The sequence below is a fragment of the Pteronotus mesoamericanus genome, unplaced genomic scaffold, assembly GCF_021234165.1.
Source record: "Pteronotus mesoamericanus isolate MK-2021 breed Mesoamerican mustached bat unplaced genomic scaffold, CSHL_Meso_final contig_220, whole genome shotgun sequence".
Classification (NCBI taxonomy): domain Eukaryota; kingdom Metazoa; phylum Chordata; class Mammalia; order Chiroptera; family Mormoopidae; genus Pteronotus; species Pteronotus mesoamericanus.
Window position 1 is genome coordinate 1886588 of NW_026555091.1, and position 21053 is coordinate 1907640.

The following is a 21053-nucleotide window of genomic DNA, read 5'->3' on the forward strand; positions in this document are numbered from 1 at the left end:
CTTAGGGTAGGAAGCTGTTTTTACAGTCTTTGACATCTCTTGAAAAGATTGTCAAGAACAATCTAAAATAATTAATATGTCTCTTAATTTGCCCATGGCATCTGTAATGGGTCAATAGAATAAAATAATTCCCGATTTTGGCAAGCATTGGAAGTTCTTGAGTGGGTATATAGAGAGCTTGCCCTTGGGTCTAGAGAACTAAGTGCATAAAGGGCACATGTGTGGTGAGTGTGGAAAAGGCCTGGGCTTTAGTTGTCTGTCCGTTCGTTGCGCATCAAGAGTGTGCAGTGCAGTTGCCCAGACAGCAGAGGTGACCAGAGGCCAGGCTGGTAGAGAGAATCCCCAGTAAACGAGAAGGACAGCTGTGTCCTACACTGCCGTTCCCTCCCCAGCCTGGTATCTTTGGGTCAGTTTGGCGCTCTCTAGTTAGCTGTCTAAATTTTTAAGTGCTTAAAATTGGTGCTCAGTCAAAGGCCAGTGGTTAGGATAGGAGAAAAGTTGAAACCGTGTTTACGTAAGGAAGAGCTGGAGGAACTGGGGGTGTTTATTCTGGAAGAGAGGGTACCCAATTGCTGTCCTCACAGATACGGAGGGCTGTCATGTAGAAGAGAGGTTAGATTTATTCTGTGTGGCTCTGGAGGGCCGAATGAGGGCCAATGGGGCAGGTTTTGGCTCAATATAGGAATAGCTTTCCACTGGTTACACATGTCCCTGAAAGTAATTAACTGCCTCCAGAATAGTAATTTTGGATCGGGAAAACGGCCACGCCTAGGCAGATGGCTGCTATTGTAGAAGAAATCCTGGTAAAAACCCCCTCGAGTGGACGAAAAGGTCCTCAGAGACTCCCATGTATGCGATCCCCGTTCTCTATCTCACCACCTCGCTGTCCAGCAGAGGCATGTCTTGAGCACCCTCTGTTTACTCAGCACAGGGCCGGGATGCGGAGAACGCAAGCACTGTCACGGGGAAGCAGCCGCGTGGGCGGTGACCGCAGCCCGGCCGCGGGGGGTGGGGGGCGTCGCGTGGCGCGCCGGAACTGGCTGTGCGGGTCCCAGGGCCCCGAAGAGGGCCCGCAGACATCATCCGTGGAGGGCAGGGCCTGAGCTGAGCTGTACGGGGGGCCGGCCAGGTCCGGGGTGGAGGCAGGGCGTTGCAGGGGGAGCTGGGGAGAGCCCCGGGTGAGAGTGTGGGTGCCGGTGGACAGGAAGAGGAGGCAGTGGAGCAGGAGCTGGGGCAAAAGGTGCTTTATACATAAGTGGAGCCTTGGAGTTAGGAGCCGCCTCATCCGATTTGCCTGTGGGAAAGGGGGCTCAGCTGACAAGGGTGAGGAAGATGTGGCACAGCAGTAAGGTCTCCTAAAGCGCCTTCTTCCTGAGCCTCAGATTTCTCACCTCTGGGAGAAGGGGCTGGGGCCCCTCTGCCTTATCCTATGAGAATAAATTCATGCTCTGTCTCTCTTTATACGTTCACTTTGATTGTCAGACCCATGGTGCTCGAGGCCTGACAAGGCACAAATGGAGCCACACTGGCCACAAGAGCCAGATGGCACTCCTACTGCCCTGTTGTGCTGCATGGGACCTTCAGGTCCCCGGGGGCCCCCAAGAGATGCCCAGGGGGAGCACACGCGCCGGCCCCTCCTGCACCTCGCCGCGTTGTGACCAGAGGATGGCGCCGCCTCAGGCCAGTGCCGCTGGTGCCCACGCCTCCAGGCAGGCCGCGCCACCGCCCGGCGTCACATTCCCAGGCCTGCAGCCTCCACGGCGCGGTTCTCCAAGGCCTTCCCTGCAGCACAGCTGCCTGGCCCCAGCAAAAGGGGGAACGCCCTCTCCTTATGCCACTTTCTGTCACCCGGACAGAAGGTGGGACTGGATAGGCTTGTGCCTCACAAAAGCCTTCTGGTTTCTGCCTGCAAGCCCAAGAGCTGAGAGAGAGGCCAGGGTTTTCCCCCAGGGTATCCCGAGGTCCCCCTGTCCCGACTCGTCCCTGACCCTTCGGCAGGACAGTAAGGCACAGGGAACGGGAACCCTGCAGCATCACCTGAAGACCTTCAGACACACCTGCCCTGGAGATGACGGCTACTGTCGCGATTAATCACGCCTGGCATAGGGTTAAGGCTTCCCATATGCCCGCTTGTTTGGTCACCCGCGCTCTTGGAGGTGCAGGCTGTTTGTGTTTTCATTTGCAGATGAGGATCGGGCTAGGAGGCGTAAAGTGACTTGCTCAAGGTCAAACAGCTTGCAGGGCTAGAATTCAAAACCAGACTTGTCTGGGATAATCTTAGAACCTAGTTAACAGCCAAGTACGTACTTTGTTCATTTATCATCACCTTTGCGTATATTTAAAATGGGCTTTTGCTTCCAGGGCTGGGAAGAGACAGTGGATGCCGCTGTCTCCCACCTCCTGAGGACCTGCCTGTCAAAGAGTTCAAAGGAGCAGGCTTTGAACCTCAGCAGCCATTTGACCAAACCCAACGACACGAGCCGACTGAAGAAGCACATCACCTTGCTTTGCGACAGATTGGCCAAAGGCGGGCGTCTCTGCCTGAGCACGGATGCGGCCACGCCGCCGACCATGGTCATGCCAGGTAAGCGCTCTGTCCGTGCCGCCAAGCACCTCTGTGCTTTCCCGAATTAGAGGAATGTATCTGGGGTTGTACTTGCGATATTAAAGTGATGAGAGCCCAGAAAATTGCTTTCACGTTTCCCCTCAGATATCCCAGGGTAACCACTTGGATAAATATTCTTGGGGTATTTGCTTGCTCGACATTTCTAGAATGGCATGCCTTTTTTTCTTCTCCCTGCTTTTAAATGTGTGATCCCTTTTGTTTTGCTTCTCACCAATAAAAAGTGGATTGGTGAATAAAACTGAATGGGATCTCTCGCGATACCATATTTCTTAGCTAAAAATAGCCTCGTGCAAGCACTAATGTTATCCAGATGAGCCCCGTCCCTCCTGCTGCTTGCTTGGCTGTGGCCATCAGAATATGGAGAAGAGACAGAGAAGAGGCCCAGGGAAGGGGCGACGAGGCGCTCATGGGCCAGGGCGAGGGGGTCAGCCCTCCCCTGCGTGGCCGTCAGGCGTGGCCATGTGCGTCTGCGTCGGCCCTTCCTGCCCCCAGTCAGAGGGTCCCTTAGCGGCAGCAGCCCACCCTCTCTTCTGAGTGTCTCTCTTCACGGCAGCAGGAAGGAGCATAAAATAAATGAAGTGCGTGCAGCAGCCGTAGCATCTGTTTCAAGGACCGGAGTATGAGAAGTGTCTCTCTTCTCCCTCTTTACACGCCTTTGAGGCCCTCACCCACCTGTGCCGACACTCTTTCTGTGGCTGCCTTCCCCCTCAATTGGCACTTCTAGGAGTAAAAGGAATGCAAGTAGAAACTCAAAAAGATAAACACGGAGACCGTGTACCCTAATCTAATGGGTGCTGACTCTGGAGGCAGATAGAACCGTCTTTGGGTCCTGCCGCTACGCCCAGCTACTTATATGGCCCTGAGTGTGTTAATTAACTTTCCAGAATGTTAGTTTCTTCTTGTTGGAAGTGGATATAATACCGCCTTCCCCGCCCCGCCCCCCGCCCCGGCCCCGGTTGCCAGGGCCTCAGCTGTTTGTAAAGCACCTAGTATAATGCTTGGAACAGAGGCTCGGAAAATTAAAGCTCTAATTATTACCATTGTTACAGATACATGCATGCTTCGGTCTCTGTGTTTGGTGTTGGGGCATGGGAAAAATTGGTTTGGGGTGATTGGGTTCCACATTCTATGGCTTTTAATATTAAGTATCCCTAAGTTGGCATTTCAGAATAGAAATGCCTTCCTACATAGAAACAGCTGGACTAGTTTGACAAAACTTTGGTCCTTTTCGTGTTGCCCTTGTTAACATCCTCCAAACTGGTCCTTCGGCCTCTACATGTCCACCTTCTGTCCACTGTTGCAAGACTGTTTTCCTAAGAAATAAATACTTAGGCTTAATGAGATCATAAATGAAAAATATTGAGTATAGTCAGCGCTCAGGATGTGGCTCTCCCGCCTTCCTTGCCAATTGGGAAAGCAAAGGGGGCCTGAGGCAGGAGACATACAGAGAGGAGAAGACTTGAAAAGAGGCGGGATTGGCCCTGTGCTTGGCTGGTCCACCTGCCTTCCCTTCCCCGTGTTCCGTGGCAGCGTCTTTGGGGAGAGCCACGAGGAGCCCAGTGGCAGCGCTGTGTGCAAAGACCGGGGCGCCCGGAGAGAGTGGATGCTCCCTTAGTCACATTTATTGCTTGTGGGACTTCAGCCATTTGTTTGCATAACCAGATTTGGAAGCAATGTGAGGGTTGTATCTATATAAGCCCTCAACGCAGACTTTTAACTGTGTGGAAAAAGGAAAGGAGGATGAGAAGGAAGGAAGGGAGATATGAAGGAAGATAGAAAATATGGGTTCACAAACCAGCAGTCTGTAAACCAGGTCCGTGCCTGTCATGCCTAGTCCGGCCAAGTTCATGCCATGGGGAGCCTGGGGCTGTGCACATTTGTGCCTCGCGGTCATGGTCACGCTCACCACCTGCGCTTGCCCAGGACCCCCCTGTGACCCTGGCCGAGTGCCTCTCTCACTCGCCCTGACCAGTCATGATAGTGAGTGTGTGACCTGCTCCCTCAGCGCTTTTTGCCATTGACATGCTCCTTTATTGCCCTTTAAGCCTTTCCTCCCTGACACTCAAATTTTTCACACACATTTCTGTACTTTGCACATTTTTGAGGTCAAAGAACCATGTAGAATTTTTGCTGTTTTACAAATAGAAAATGGAATTAAGAAAAGCCAAGTACCTTTCCCAGCATTCTGCGGTTACGGGAAGGGTGAGGCCTAGAATCCAAGCCTCCTCGCCTGCTGGGCTTCCCCCTCGACCACACGAACCGCAGCGGCACGGCGCCCTTCAAGGCTGCATCTCCTCCGCGGAAGCTCTCCCTGACCTGGCCTTCCTCCCTTCCATTGGCCCAGCGGTGTGGGAGGAAAAGGGCAGGCATAGTTTCACGCAGTCTCTTTTCTTTGCTGTGAGGAATATAGTAACGCTAGATCTTTGTTTTGTGCTTAATTTTTTATTATCTCCATAGATGACATGATACCATTATCACAGAGATTAACAGGAAATGCTGTGAATTATTCTGTTTCAACCCAGTCACTGTGTGTTTTCCAACATGAGGTTAGCTACGACAGTTGTTTCAGAATTCATGAAGATACAGTGGCATATTAGAAAGAAGTGCATGATCGGACATATAAGCGTACAAGTGTTTTTCACAGTCACGGTTTTTTTGTAAGAGCTGAGTGGAAACTCAGAAATCGTCTGGGTTCGGCACCCTCCCCTAGCAGTTGAGCTTACGGAGGCCCCAGAGGATGAAGCGACTTCGTGGTTGGTAGGAGAGGGCAGGAGTGTGTGTACTTTTACCGTGTTCCCTATTAAACTGCAGATGGGTAAACATCTCAGAATAAGAACCCCTTGGTGTTTTCTGGCCTCATGGCTTTATGAGCCTGGCACCTTGGCCGTGCCTTTCTTGGCTCCAGTAAAGGCCGCGATGACAGCATCCGCCCTGGTGTCCTGTGCTTGAGCATCTCTCCCCCTCGGAATTACCTCCGTGGCTCCACCTGCCCCTTGCTGGTCTTTACCGGCCTTCAGGTCCTCCCTCGCAGTTTGGCCTCTCCTTCCCTGCATGCCCTCTTTTTACTGCACAGCCCTCCAACTCACACGTCTCTTACCTGAAGCTCTGCTATTGTGCCTCTCGGCGTGAAATGTCTCTTTTCTGACCTCCGCTGTGTGCGTTCCACCCCAAGAGTGAGAGTAGCAGACGGCTGTGGGGTGGCATTTTTAGAAATCAGGCTGGGAGCGGCCTGGCTGGCATTCTCATACACATGGGTCACCTGCTTCGTCCCTGCAGGTGCTGGAGGCTGAGGTTTGCCCTAGATGGCTGGAGACTTCCTTTGGTGACCTCAGTGTCCAGGATGGTATTTAAATGGCAGTGATTCCAGCTAATTCCTCGAGCACACAGGCAAAACTGAATGCAGAGCTGGGTGGGCCTGATGCGTGGTATTCGGAGACCAAGCACGTTAACCACGTAAACCCTGGAGCCGTTACCCTCTCTCTTTGGCTTGTTAAACTTGATGTCACCTGGGTGGTGCTTTGCCCACCAAGAGGTGGCGTGGATCAGTGACGACCCATGGGGTGGAGCTTGGAGAGCAAACGGCGCGGGCCCCACAGCAGGGCAGACAGGGCGCACTGGGCAAGGACACAGGCTCGGAGACAAGCCGGGCTCATCGAGGGCCACAAGGGAGTACTTCCTCAATGTGATCCAGTGAGCCAGGAGTTGTACTTGGCGATCGCATCAGCCGTATTTTCGTTGGCACTACCTGGGCCAAAGGGAGCCAAGAGCAGGGAAAGGGAGCAAAGAAGGCTGGAGAGTAAGATGAGCTTTTCTGTGGACAAGGGTTAGAAAGCTTATTCTGAGATGCGGTATGGACCACCCAAGAGTTAGTATTTTGTGCATTTTTACTATATTGAGTGGGTAGGAGAACAGAGTATAAACCTGACTAAGGTATCTGCTCTATCCTTCTGGGAAATTTATTTAAAATTACCGCTCTTTAATATTTTAAACAAGGCAATGACCTTTTCACCTTGAGGGTTGGATGTCACTTTTAGGCTACTTCCAAATAACCCATTTCAGCAGAATGTAAATTCAGTTCTTTGAGGTCTCACTTAGGTGCTGGATAAGGCGTTTGGTATTGTCAGTGTAATTTAGCTTTTGGTTTTCTATTTTATTTGAAATTTTATAAGTTTGAAATCTTTCATTAAGAAAATTTAGACCCATTCAATATAGGAAAAAGCCATAGGAAAAATTACTGAGTGGATTCTGAATTGATTTCTCCTACAAGAGAATATAATCTTTGCGCCTTTATTTTAAAGGAGCAAGTTTTACAATGGGAACATGCTGATGAAGTGGGCTCTGACGTCAGGGGTGCCGGGTTCCAGTGCTGGCCTGGCCCTCTCCTGACTGTGTGACATGGGACATGTTTCTTAGCTTGTCTACTTCTCAGGTTCTTCAACTCTAAGGAGGAATAATAATGGTACTTTTCCATAGAGTTGTTGGCCAAATTAAACCGTGTAGTACTTAGAAAATACTTATCAGGTGCCTGACACATAGCAAATTCTCACTAAATATGCACTTCTATTACTCCTAATTATAAATGCTAACGTAAAATCTCAACGGTACCTGTGGGAGCGTCACAAAGGTATTCTAGTATTAGAAGAGTGAAAATAAAAGATCAGACAGGAAATTTTCAAAGAGAAAAGTGTCAGGGTTGCCTCTTCAGAATATGTTTTATAAAGTAACAGTAAATGGCAATGCTGCAACTATAACAAACGAAAGCTTGGTGCACCGAATAGAAAGTTCAGAATTGACTAAACTATGGAAGGTTTGAGATGAATGAGTGTCAAAAAAAGACACCTGAGACTGGGGCCAATGTTTCATTGTTTTCATTGGTAAAACAAAAGATTTCCTTGAAAAATAAGTAAAGTTAAAATGAACAGTAAGGTTATTGTAGCATGCATTTGCCACATTTAATGTGATACCTAAAATTATGTGCTAATTCTTAGACAGCCCTGAAAGAATTACGTGGGGGTTTGTTTTTGCTTTGCTTGAGGCATGACAATACATGCTCAGATCTGACGGCACAGGCTCCCTGAACAACGGGTGTCCTTTTTGGGAAAAAGTATTTCAAGGCACCGCCATTTTCCTAGGAGTCTTTCTTTCTTTTTTTAAATTTCTTTTGTATTTTTTTCATTTCCCTTTGTCCCCCCTAGAACTTCTTCCCCCTCTCCCCACCCCTAGGAATCTTCCTTAATCATTTGATATGCAAGTTATTTCTTCAGAAACATCTGTCATGTCATTATTCTTGTCAGTTTTCTTCTCTTCATTGTTAACCTGACTGGCTGCCAGATTTTCGCTGGTCACCGTCCTTGAATGTGACAAGGGCAGTTCTCCAATGACACTGTAACGGCAATAAATCTCTCATCGTTTGCAAGATTTGCACTTTCCTTCTGTAGCCCATTTATGTGTCTTTGAAACCATTTAAGACAGTCGGTGAGAGGTGAACTAATAGAAAATGTTGATAGTAGCGGGGATCCTTCTAGTGTTCATTGTGACAGATATTTGAGTGGGGGCTAATTGTGTAAGTGGTCGGTTGGCTTTCGTTGTGAACATCTTTGCACTATGCTTTTGCATTTCTCTGACTACAGTTGGTATAATTATAACTTCTATAAATAGGATCCACTCCCGCCCTCAATTACATATGTAAATATTTAGAACATGCTGATCTGAACTCAGACCCCTTGTGCTAATGCGGTATTTCAAAGCACCAGAGAGAGGACAAGGTGAATTTGTTAAAAAATGGTGCCGGGAAGTAGCCAACCATTTGGAGGAAAAAGAAAAAACCAGATTCCCTATAACATGTGCCACAGAACATGTCAGATGAAGGAGAGATTTCAATATAAAGCAGTGAAATCACAAAACCACAGGAGATAGAGGTGGATAGAGAGATACAGAGGCAAGATAGGCCATTCTCAGTCAGTCTGCCAGGACACACACACTAAGGCGTGTGTCACTGGCAGTTATCCTGGGTGGCAGAGTTTCAGGTGGTATCTGAGCCTCTTCTTACTCCGTCTCTTCCACGTGTTGTGTATATTTACCTATGAGTGACGTATGTAACTTATTAAAAGGAGCCATGATAGAAAGCACCAATAAGAACACCACTGTAATCGTATCAGAAGTGGTGGTCAGGAAAAAACAAGGACTGGTTTTATAAATCAGGAAAAGTAATGACTTTTTCTCCCCCAAGGGAACAAGTTATTCGAGGGCGATGACTGTGTGTTTGTGGGGTCTGTTTGCATCTCAGTTCTGCCCGAGTCCTTTGCAGGACGCTGCCCGCACGTGTGCCGCGAGCTTATGGGTCCTGCCTCCTTTCCGTCTCCGAGCCTCCTCTCCGAAAGTAGGCCACATCGCGCCGGTTATTGATCTCTGAGTAATTTTTTCACCTTCTCCTGAGTGGCTTCATTATTGCTTACTCTGCTGAGCACTTTGCCTGCGCCCTACTTGGCTGCTCTGTGGAGTTTTGCAATGACGCCATTTCCTCCTTAGAGTACTCTCACTCCTTGGCTTCTCCCTCACTGTTGGAAGCTGTTCCTGTCCCCTCGGACCTGTCTTTTCCAGTTTGCTTGGTGGCTTCTTTTCCCTTTTTCTGTCTCCTGACTGCTGGTGCTCTGACTTCATGTTTTCCTGGACAGTCTCATCAAACTATCACCTGGGAGTCCCTGCACCTCCAAGTTCGTGCCTTTCTCTGCGGCCTCTCTCCCAGCTCTCACGCGCCTCTGTCAGTGCCCCACAGGCCTCCCCCGCTGCACATGCCTGCGTGACTCGGCTCCTGTGGGTCTGCATTCAGTGGCGGATATTGCCCGATGCCCAGGCCAGGGACCTCGGAGACACCCTTGACGCTCTGTTTCCTTTACTCACCGTGTTCAGTTAGTCACCAAGACGTGACGATGGCACCTCGCAAACATCTGTGTTTCACTGTCCACACTGCTGTTAGTGAGTCTTCTTGTATTAAGTCCTCCTTTATTTTTAGTACTACCCTAAAAAACAAACAACCTATGAAGGTTCATAGCAGAATTACAGGCAAAAAGGGGGATAAATCTCAATATTCACTAACTCATGGCTATATACCTAAGTGTGGTATATCCATACAGTGGACTATTCTGTAGCAATCCAAAGAACCATAACATGGATGAACCTCGAAAACATCATGCTCAGTGACAGAAGCCAGTCGAAAAGACCACAGAGTGTCGGATGTCATTCCTATAAGATGTCCAGAGTGCGCGAGGTCATGGGGACAGCGAGTGTGTTTGCCTAGGGCGTGGGGGCGGGGGTGGTGTCCTCAGGGCGAGGACAATATTCTGAGATCAAACTGTCGTGATGGCCGCACAACTCTGTGAATACACTAAACCGCGGAATGTGTGTCTTTAAAAGTGGATTGTATGATGTGTGAATTACATATATTGCAATAAAATTTTTAAAAAGCTCCTATTTTTTAGTACACAGACAAAACTTATTCTTTGTAGAAATTTAGAAAATTCAGATAAGAAAGGAGAAAATAAAAAATCCCTAGTAATCTAACCACCCTGACATAGTTACAAACACTACTATAGATCAATTTATGTATGTGTATACATATATAGCCTACATACATGTATACACATATCCTTCCCATCTTTTTTCTTTACATGTATGTATTTTTATTAAATTGCATCATCATATCTACTGCTAAATTGTACCGACTGCTTTATAACCCACTTTTAAAACTTTAATTATTATATATCATTATTGCATTGTTAAATGTTATATATTATTTTAATAGCTGCATACGTTATCAGTCCCCTTTTGTCAAATATACAAACTATAACTGATTTTAACATGATAATTATTTAGTGAATATTCTTTTAGCTAAATCTGTGTATATCTGCAATGAATCTATGCTATTTGATGAGTATGAGTCTCTGTCAAAAAATAGGGACCCGGGTATGTCACTTCCCTGCTTGAAAAGATTCTACAGCTCCCTGTTACCTGCCAATTAAATCGCAAGTCCTAAGCCTGAAATACCATGTTCTTTACTAAGTAGAGCAACATTATCCTTTTAGTTCTTATATCCTGCACTTTCTTCCTTAAGATCCTTTATTGATACTGAATTACTCAGTATTTTCCAAGTACACAGGCTTTGCAAATACGTATTTGCAAGTTTCTGTATGTTTAAATAATTACCTTAGGTTAGGACACCTAATTACCTTCGGTGTCTTCGGCTGGTGGTTAAATTAGGCCGGTTTCTGAAGACCTTGTTCCAAGACGGCCCACGAAGCACCCCCGTCCCCCAGCTACTGCTACCCGCTCTCTCCTCGGTGCTCCCGGGCCCCTGGGCGCACGGCCGGCGTAGCACTTAGCACGGGGTACGGTCGTTTAATACTGTTATTTCATCCTTTGCCCTGTATCAGTCCGCTGGGGCTGCCACGACCCAATCCCACCGGCTGGGGGCCTGAACGACAGAAGTTCACGGTTCTGGAGGCGAGGACGGCAAGGTCAGGGCACCAGCTTGTTTGCTTTCTCCTGAGGCCCCTTGGCTGGGCGCGCAGGTGGTCGCCCTCTCTGTGTGCCTGCGTGGCCTGGCCCCGGTGCTCGCTCGCCCCTGGCGTCTCTTCCTCCTTCTGTAAGGACCCCAGCCCTTTTGGGTTAGGCCCCCCCATAAACCTCACTTAACCTCAGTTACCTCTTTAAAGGCCCTGTCTCCAGACATGTCCCATTGGGGGTTAGGGCTTCGACCTGTGAATTTTGGGGAGGACACAATTCAGTTCATAACACCCCAGGGAGAAGGACAGTGTGTGGAGCGCTCCAGCCGCGTTGTGTGCTTCTTGGTGACCTCAGAACCTCGGGTGCGCCTGGCGCGGGCGCGCGCGTGTGTGTGTGTGTGTGTGTGTGTGTGTATGACCACCATATATTTTTAAAACTTTTTATTTTGGAATAATATAAAATATCTACAATAACTTTAACTATAGACTCACAGGAAAGACAGAAAGACAACCCAGAACCCCTGCTGTTCCTCCAGCTTTCCCTGCTGGTGATATTTTATAGAACTGTAGTCCAGTGTCATAAACAGGAAGTGGACATTGGTCCCCCTTATATTTTCAGAATGAATCAGTGGAGCTTTTAGTAAACAGGGTAAGTCCTGCAGCAGGTGTAAGTTTTGGACTCTTGGAAAAGGTGGAGGCAGATATTGTAGATAGAGCCAGGAATACAAGCAAGAGGACATGGGCCTGTAAGCAAACTGGGTGAGTTTCACGTCAGGGGTTCAGGTGGCTGGATGGGGGGGCACTAGTTCATCTGGGACCTGGAAGCTGCATCCAAGAGGCTGAGCCAATGCGAATGCAGTGGGAGCTGTCACAGGTTCCTAAGCTGCAAGGACTTACAAAAAGCAGTGTTTAAAAATGCGAATCTCATGGTGGTATGCAGGAGAGAGGGAAGTGAGAAAACTAGGGAAGAATACAGACTCTCCATCAGGATTTGTGGCTGCCATTGCCGGAAACGATTAAGTTGGTTAAGTGAATTTTGTTTGTCGTGGATCATGTGCTTCCTTTATAGTACAGTGAGCCTCGGGTGTTGAAGGCGCATCCAAGAAGAGATCTGTGACAGCAGCTGGAGCCGAGGCATTTTAGCTTAAGGGCAAGACTGTAGCTTGAAAAGTAGATTTTAGTGTCCTCAGCTTAGAGGTCATTTTTTTCTTGCAATTGAATGAGTCCTCTGAGGGAGTGGAGCATCGGGAGGGAACCACTGGATTGGAGACTCAGCTGCAGAGCCATGGATTAGGGACAAGGAGTGGATTCTGTGGGAGGGCTGCATTTCAAGGAATTCCCAGAGGAGGTGGTATCAGGACCATCGGAGACAGTAAGGATCAAGGGAAGGTCCTTTGGTAAATGGAAGGAAAAATAGAGGAAAGCGGGTGGGAGAAGGAGTAGGCTACTGTCGGAGTTTTAATGTCTTTTTCTTTATAAAAGGCAGGTAGAGGTGTTGGAAGGTCAGGGGTTGTGGCAAGATGAGAATGTTAAAATCCAGCATTCATGGTAAGTGGGAAGCTTTGAGGAGGCAGGGGAATAATCTAGAATATAGGTAAACTGAATAGATTTTTGTATTTGAGAAGAGGAAAAAATTAGAACCTGGATATAAGCTGGGAAAGTGTGGAGATTAAAAAAAAGTTTAATGAAGTCCAGCCACATGAGCTTTGCAGAAGTACTTTTCCACCGATCAGTGAATGGTGAGGCGGTACATTAAAGTTGACGGGCCGCTGCCACTTACTTTGGGAAGGACAAGCCCAGCCATTTAGCAACTGTGTAGCTTCTTATTCTTTTGGAGTCTTAGTTTCCTAGCTTGAAATATTGAGATAACACCTCCTTGTTTTGAAACAAAACTGTTTCAAAAATCAGGTTATATTGTATAAGAAAGCATTCAGGCCCTGACAGGTAATGGCTCAATTGGTTGAAGCATTGTCTTGTAGACTGCAAGGTTGTGGGTTCAATTCCTGCTCAGGGCAAATACCCACGTTGCAGGTTCAGTCCCTGGTTGGGGCATGTGTGAGAAGGCAACCAATCATTGTTTCTCTCTCTCTCTCTCTCTCTCCTTCTCTCAAAAGCAAAAAAATGTCCTCAGGTGAGGATTAAAAAAAATATAAAGAAAGCATTCAGTTATTAATAGGATGCTGATTCTTATCCATTGCAACAGGGAGTTCCTAGTGGGCTAAATGGAAGATTAGTGGAAGAATATTTGAACCCAGGATTCGAGCTGTATTTGACAGGAGAAGCAATTAGGAGTAACTCCCGGGGAAGTCTACCATCAAAGACCTAATAGAATAACATTCTCCCTGTGTGTACTTAGCAAATACTTGTTGATAGGCACACTGGCTGGTAACTAATTATTGTGCAATGTGATGACCAACACCGCTTCTTGGAAGTAGGGTTGTTAATACAGGAAGAGAACACCAGGGGACTTTGAGGAATTTCCTTTCCTGCAGATGTTTGAACTAATGTGGATAGTCAATGGTCTGAAGATAATTGGGGGAAAACCCGGCCTGAAAGCAGGGGGGTACATTAAATCACTTTTAAAGGACATTGTTTCTGTTTCTTTGCCATGTCATATGGACAAATCTGTAAAATGCTCATTTTTCACCTTCACCCTGCTCTAAAGTGAGCTGTCTTTTCTTTGGACTATTCTCACAGGAAATACCACAGTGGAAACCCTAACTGTAATTTCCAGCACCCTCAACGATTGCTTACGTTAGCCAAAGGAGGGGCATCACAGTGCGTGGGAGTGTCTCTCCGCAAGACACTCTCCACCAGGCTTTGTCGTGTATCAGAAACAACTTTTCTCACATACTCTTGGCGTTTGCTCTATTTGATCTTCAAATATGAGGATAAAAAAATGGTATTGATTCTAGCAGTTGCTGGTTGGAAGGGATTTCTAATGTCACTATAAACTTGTATCAATTTTGGGGAGATTCTTCCCCTCAATTTTTTCCCCAGTGTCTCTGCATGCAATAGTAGGTTTTTCCTGTTCTCCTCAAAATTCTAATAAACACAGTGACTGTTTTCTTGCTTTCAGCTTCTACTCCCTGTACCTGTTATCTCTCTAACAAGTTTGATCTTGAACAATAAGGAGTTTCTCCACTTCCAGTGTAAACTCATGAATATTATTAAAGTTCTACTTATTGTTCTTTTCCTTGAGATTTCTGGGTGCTTGGATAAAGCATTTAAAGTGCCTAAAAGCAAGTTATCAATCAGTTACCTAGAAGAGACTAACATTAAGACATACTTTATATCACATTATTTTTATTTAAAAAAATAAAATATATGCACAATCAGAATACCCACAGGTAGATGGGGCAGAGCCAGCAATTTGATGCATTCCTGTGGCTTAGCCATTTTTTAATTCTGGCCAATACACTTAGCCTAAAATAGGAGCGACCCCCTACTTCTGACACTGCGCAGCCCCAGCAAGTAAAGGCGGGGCTCCTCCTTTGTGAGCCGTCCTGCTGAATGAAGCTGGGGCCACGCTCATGCTGCCAACCTTTAAAAAACTCTTTTCTTACTAAACTTAAAAAAAAAAGCCCACCATTTTTAGTGTGTGTATTCAAATGAATTGTTGGGATAGTCAATCCTTTCTAATTTATGTATAATATGGATTTCTTAAACAATTAAAAATTAAAATGAAAAACCATTTCTCTTGATTCCGGTGGCTCTCCAAGCATATAAATATGTGATTCTAAAAAGCAAGACGCCTTTTGCTGTGTTCCTCTGCACAGAGTGTCGCAGCTCTGTGTGTGTTTTTTAAAGGTAGCATTTTGTTTTTAACTTTACATATTTTGGTCAGCTAGAATTTTTGAGTTTCCCTCCGGACCGCTTTCTGAGCCATCCTCCAGTGTCATATGGACAGTATCACCCAGAGCAAGATGAGGTCACTCTCTAGCTTTCGGGAGCCATGATTTATGCTAATAGCATAAGTAGGATGATTTTTCCTGAGTACAGGTGTTTGCATGGCGGTCACTCTGAAATTTTGTTGGCGTTTGCTGGCCATGGGCTTGCAAATGCCTGCAGCCGTGAAGCAGGAAGCAAATACCTCGCACTCATGAATCCGTGGCTGGGGGCGGGGGGCGGGGAGGGGATGAGGTACCAGCGCCCTGGCCCCCGAGCTCCACGCCCATGCAGTGGCAGGTGTTGAGGGCTCAGGTGCGGGAGTCAGGTGGCTTCCGTGATAAAAACCGGGTTCGGTGCAGCGCCCTGTGTCCCTGGTTCACGAAGGCAGCCTATGTGATGGTGTACGCCCGCAGCTAAGTTACCTGTTGTTACCTTTTTATTTTTTCATCAATAAAAAAATCTTTCCTTTCAGAACTAGATGACATGTCGGACCATGTTAATTTTCTAAACTTACAGGTTGATTCTTGGAAAATCCTCTATGATGCAGGTGGTTTATGAGTTTATAAATTACATCCTTCATATGTTATTCTTATTGAAAGGGGCGCCATAGGCGAGGCTGAGATGGAGACCCCCAAGGGCAAGTTTGCTGAGCGCTCACTAAGTTCCAGGCTCTGTCCTCGGTGCGAGGGGCACGGCGGGGAACCAGGGAGACATAGCCCCCTTTCCCGGCCTTGACATTCTGGTGGGGGCAGTCCCAGGGAGGCACATGTCAGAGCGAGGCTGCAGGAAGTCAGGGGAGGCGAAGGCGTGCCGGCTACGGGCCGCTGGTGCCTGTGTCTTTGTGATCACTAAAACCCCTTCTTTTTCCCATTTAGTGAAATGGGAGGATGGTATATTTTATTATTCGAGACAGATTCCTTGCGTGGGTAAGTCAAACAATTCCGTTTGGTTATATAACATAGTTTATTTTATTACTATTAATATTATTGGGGCATTGTAGTTTTCAAAGCTTTTTGATGAAAGAATGTTTCAATTTTCAGGAAAAAAAAACCAAACTAGTTTTTGAGATGTTTTCCTAATAAATAAATTTGATGAATATCTGTAGTGAGCATTAAAACATTTCATCTTTACCATACTATCTTTATTTTGAGTTTATTCTCTTTACCATACTCTCTTTATTTTGAGTTTATTCTCCTTTTTGTGTTATATCATCCATCATTACTGGATGTCTCCTCTCTGGTGATGGGATTGCACTCTCTGTCTTATTAGACTTTGACATCTCTGAGCACGGAGACTTCTCTTTCATTTCCACATCCCAGGAATCTATATAATCGGAACTTAAAGACACTCAACGCATCATTGTGAAATTGATTTGAATGAATGCAACTATTTCCCCTTTCCTGTCCCAGTCTCGCGTCACTCGGCTCCCTGCCTCAGTGCTCCCCTGTCTTCCAACGTGCCCACTCTGCTTTTGCCTGCCCCACCCGCCCCCCCCGCCCAGCCCTTGTGCTCCACCGCACACAGCTCTGTGGATTCCTCTGCCTGGCCCCTTGTCAGTTTCCAGCTCGGAGGCGTCTGGGGCCTTTCTTGGGTCTACTCTGGAACTGGAAACTGTTCCTGAGACGCATCCTGAAAAACTGACCCAACTGCTGCTTTCTGCTTTCATCCTATGTGATCTCACCTGGTGCTTCCTCTGCTAATCAGAGTTTTACGTGCTTGTTTTGACTTCCTTACTCAATCCCAACAGTGAATTCCTGTGATTTTGCTCAAGCTCCAACCTCTTCTACACCACCCCCCACCCCGCCCACCCTGCCAAACTGTGCAGAAGACATCGCACCTGCTGGACTGCGAAGGTCAAAGCTGCCCAGAGCACGCTCTACTTCCCATCAGTTTGTCTAAAAAGTCTTTTTCTTTTTATTCACCTTTTGTCTTTCTGTTCTTTCTCAGAAAAGGACAGGCATGCTCTAAGAACCAAACTCAGACTTGTTACCTTGACTACAGGACTCTGCAGTTCCTGCACAATGTCCTGCTGCCCTCTCTGCTTTTGCCTCGAAGTCTCATCATCAAGCTTTTTCTTGCCTCTGGTCTTCGCAGACGATTCCCTTTGCCCTGAACACTGTGCTCTGTCCACTCCCTCCCCCGCCACGCCCCCCGCCACAGATGCACATGCTCACCAGCTAATTTATACCCAGCCTTAGGTCTCAAGTTCAAGGTCACTTGTTTTGCTCATGGACTTTTTGGCTTTTCTTCATAGCATGAAGCATCGTTCGTAATCATGTCTTCATTGTGGGTTTATGTAGTATTTCTCCCACTGTATAAGTCTCAGGAGGGGAGGGGCCACATCTGTGTTATCGCTGCTGGAGGCTCAGCTGAGTGCCTTCCATGCCGTGGGTACCCCAAAGACAGTTGATGGATGAATTGCATCTTTTCCTGTTTCCTCAGGGACCTTGTAGCCTTATATTCATCTCAGCTGAACCATCGATCTTTTCTTTCCTGTTGTCATATTCCCATTTCTTAACTGTGCTCAGATTTCCTTTTTTGATTATATTAAACTGTCTTGTTATTCTTCCTTGCCAGACTTATAAATTATACCAATTTTACTGTGGTCTCTTAAATACAAATTTGGGATGAAGCTGAATAGCAGCATCTGTAAACAATTCATCTTTTGGCCCAAGGAACAATATTAGGAGCTTAATGAACACATGTCAAGCTCTTAAAAGGGATAAAGGAGTTTTTTCATGAAATAGGGCTATTTTTTTTGTTGTTGTTGTTCATTTAGCAGATACGTTAAACAAAATAGCATTATGTTCCAGGCACTATAGTGGGCGTTTGGATATGCTGACTAAGAGGAGAGACAGCAATCCTACCCCGTGGAGCTTATATCCTGGAGGGAGATCCAGATAGCGAACAGGTGTGCAGCTAAGCAGGGGACTATCTGGGTGTATTACAGGCGGTGAAACAAGCAGGGAGTTGAGAGAGTTGAGGTGGAGCTACTGTAGTCAAGGCGACTGGGGATGGCTTCTGGGAAGAGAAGGGTGAGGAACTAGGGGGAGGTCATCAAGCCAAAGGAATAGAATTTAAAGGCCAGGATTTGCTAAGAGAATAGAACTTACGTATTCTCACAAAAAAGGGGGCAAAGAAGGAAATATTGGGTGAGGTGATGGGTTTGATGGGAGAATCCTTTCCCAATGTATTCGTATATCAAATCAACATGATGCAGACTTTTTTTGTTTTTTATTTCTATTTTTTAATCCTCACCTGAGGACATCTGTCCATTGCTTTTAGAGAGAGAGGAAGGGAGAGAGGGTTTGGAGAAAGAGGAAGGGTGGGAGAGAGAAAGAAACACCAACTTGTTGCCTTTCATATGCGCCCTGACCAGGACTGAACAAAGCACCTTTTGGTTTTCGGGATTATGCTCAACCAACTGAGCCACATCAGCCGGGGCACACATTGTAGACTTTAAATAGCTAACAATTTTGTTTGTCAGTGATACCTTAAAGCTGCAGGTGGGAAGAATTTGAGGGCCTGGAGGCAATAAAGGGCTCTCTCTGGCCTGATCTTAATGAGGAGGCGTGGCAGGGAGCACTGATGGTGTGGTGTCCCGTACATTCCACGGTGAGGGATTTAGACGTTATCCTGTAAGAAGTGGGAAGCCATCACATGGTTTTAAACAGGAAAGTCGCATGATCTGATGTAAGTTTTAAAGACTCCTCATGGCTACTATGTGGGGGATGGTTTGGAAAAGGGCTGGAATGGGAGCAAGAGGACAGGTAGAGAAACTGTTGTAGAAGTTCAGGCAAGAGATGACAATGACTGAGGTTGTGGCAATGGGGATATGTTTAGAAAGAAGGAGGGCATCTTTAGAGGCTAGAATCCATAGGACTTGGTCATGGATTGCCTATTAGGGGTGCAGCGAGGGAGGCGGCGCCGTTAACTCCTGGAATGTTGGCATGAGGAACGAGGTGCACGGTAGTGCTGTGTGTGCATCTTGGGGACGGGAAGTTCGAACCGAAGACTCTGCCACGTGGGCCCCCAGCTGTGGATGGCAAGTGGCCTGGAGCTCAGAGGAGATGCAGGGGCCGCCGAGACAGTCTGGAGACAGGGACCCCCACGTGGTGTTTGAAGGCGGACGGGCTCACTTATGTGGGGAAAGCAAAGAGAAGGGGGGACTCGTCTAAACCTTGGGGCCTTCCAACATCTGGAGGTCAGGAAGATGGGCAAGAACCAGCACTGGAAATTGGGGAGAAGCAGCCAAGGGAGTGAGTAAGAGGCAAACTGCGCAGAAGCAGCCACAGGGCTGCCAGCAGGGGAAGGACGTCCAAGGCCAGTGCCGTCAGGCGGGCGCAGCGGTGACAGAGGTGTGGGCTGACACTCATCGGCCTGGGGTTCGCAGGGGTTTTGTAACATTTCCTCTTTTATGTATTTATTCTTCATCATTATGGAAATAAAGCTTTATGTGTTTTTTTAACCTTTTTCTTCAGTCTTTAGAAATAGCAGAATTAAGCACTGAATGGAGCAAAGCATTACTTTCTCCCCCATCCTGTTGTTTCTCCAGAGGGACACAGTGTGAGTGATACCAAGCTTCTTGCTGCACCGTCTCCCACTCCTTGTCACCCTGAACCCTTAGCGCCATGTAGGTCAGCTCCTCGGCTTACTCCCTCTTAATGTTGCCGGCACAGTCGGGCGGTGGAAAACTGATGGGGAGCAAAACAGACGTGGTCTGTACGTGTGGGGAGCCTACTTTCTCAATTAATGAAATAACCCTGCAGATATTTAGTTACAAAATGAGGTAAATACTGTGACGGCAAGAGATGACAGAGCCTCCAACGTGGAGGTAGCTATGGAGACCCAGAGGAGCGGGCAGACATGAGGACGTTGTCAGGAGAGAGCCTCAGCAGCGCCGGAACTTGATCGGGGGTCAGAGCTGAGTGGGAGAGGGCCGCTGCTCAGGGCGCCTGGGATGCTTGTTCTTGTCGGCCGATGTGCCCCGCGCGAGGCGGCATCTTTGGCAGAGCTCAAGGCTTGAGGGAGACAGATCATGAGTCAGTTCTGTCCATGTGGAATTGAGGGCTTATCTCATGTCTGCTTTTCCTGCAGGAGGGCTTCTCTGAATAGTCTACGCTTTGCTAATTATTCTGACTCATATAGATTAAATATTAGCAGTTTCATATGCCTCAGCCTCATACTCATGGCCCAGTGGTACTTCACGTTACACTGTCTGGTTCTCTAATTGCTGTGTTTGGGTCCTAAGTTAGAACCTAAAATCCACTTGGACACAAAATAAGTGATTATTATTTTTGTTCGTACAACTGATAACACTCGGCTGAGCGTGATGTTAAGTTACAGTACACATTTGGATTCCCAGTGTAACTAGGTGACTTTATTGAGATCCAGCATAATTTCATATGAGTTAATTAACAATGTACAAAGACTCAATAAAGCACATGTGTCTTCCAGGGCAACAGGAATGAGTGATAGTATTGACATAAAGTCAATGACACACTCTGACATAGTAATATAATATGTTCTCTATCTGGAATTACTTTCTAATTAAAGTCATGAGACCAATGCTACTGAACTTCAAGTAAAACACAAGATGAAGAACCTTTAAGAGTTTTCCTAGTCTTAAATTTTGCTTTTTGTGAGTTTTTTTAAAATACATTACAAAATATCTAAATTTGCATCTGTAATAGAACTTGGTAGCTCTCTTCATACTTCAAATTGGCCTCCAAGATTTCAGCCTTGGAAAGTTGGGATTTTATTTTCCCAGCTGTTGAAGACAGAGGCACTGTCCTGTAAGTTTATAGCCTAAATAAATCTATTTTAAAGGTGTGCTGGTCTGAGGCCAGGTGGCATAATGGGATGACATATGAGCTATTCACATTTGAAGAGCTGGCAATAACTTCATCTTGAGATGCCAGGAAAATGACTTTCGAGGTGTCAACTTGCTGGAGTCATCTGTGGGCATCTGAGAACATCACAGAGCCGTTGTAAGGTCTAACATAATGTATCCTCTGTAAATTATATTGCCACGT

At 46.8% G+C, this 21053-nt stretch overlaps 1 protein-coding gene across 1 annotated transcript in view; it reads left to right on the forward strand.

Moving 5' to 3' along the window:
- Positions 1–21053, forward strand: part of LOC129068873 (protein PTHB1-like) — a 73732-nt gene that overhangs the window by 17438 nt on the left and 35241 nt on the right. The window contains exon 3 of the mRNA XM_054571308.1: positions 2362–2584. Coding sequence (XP_054427283.1) covers positions 2362–2584 — 223 coding nt within the window. The remainder of the gene's footprint in view (positions 1–2361; positions 2585–21053) is intronic.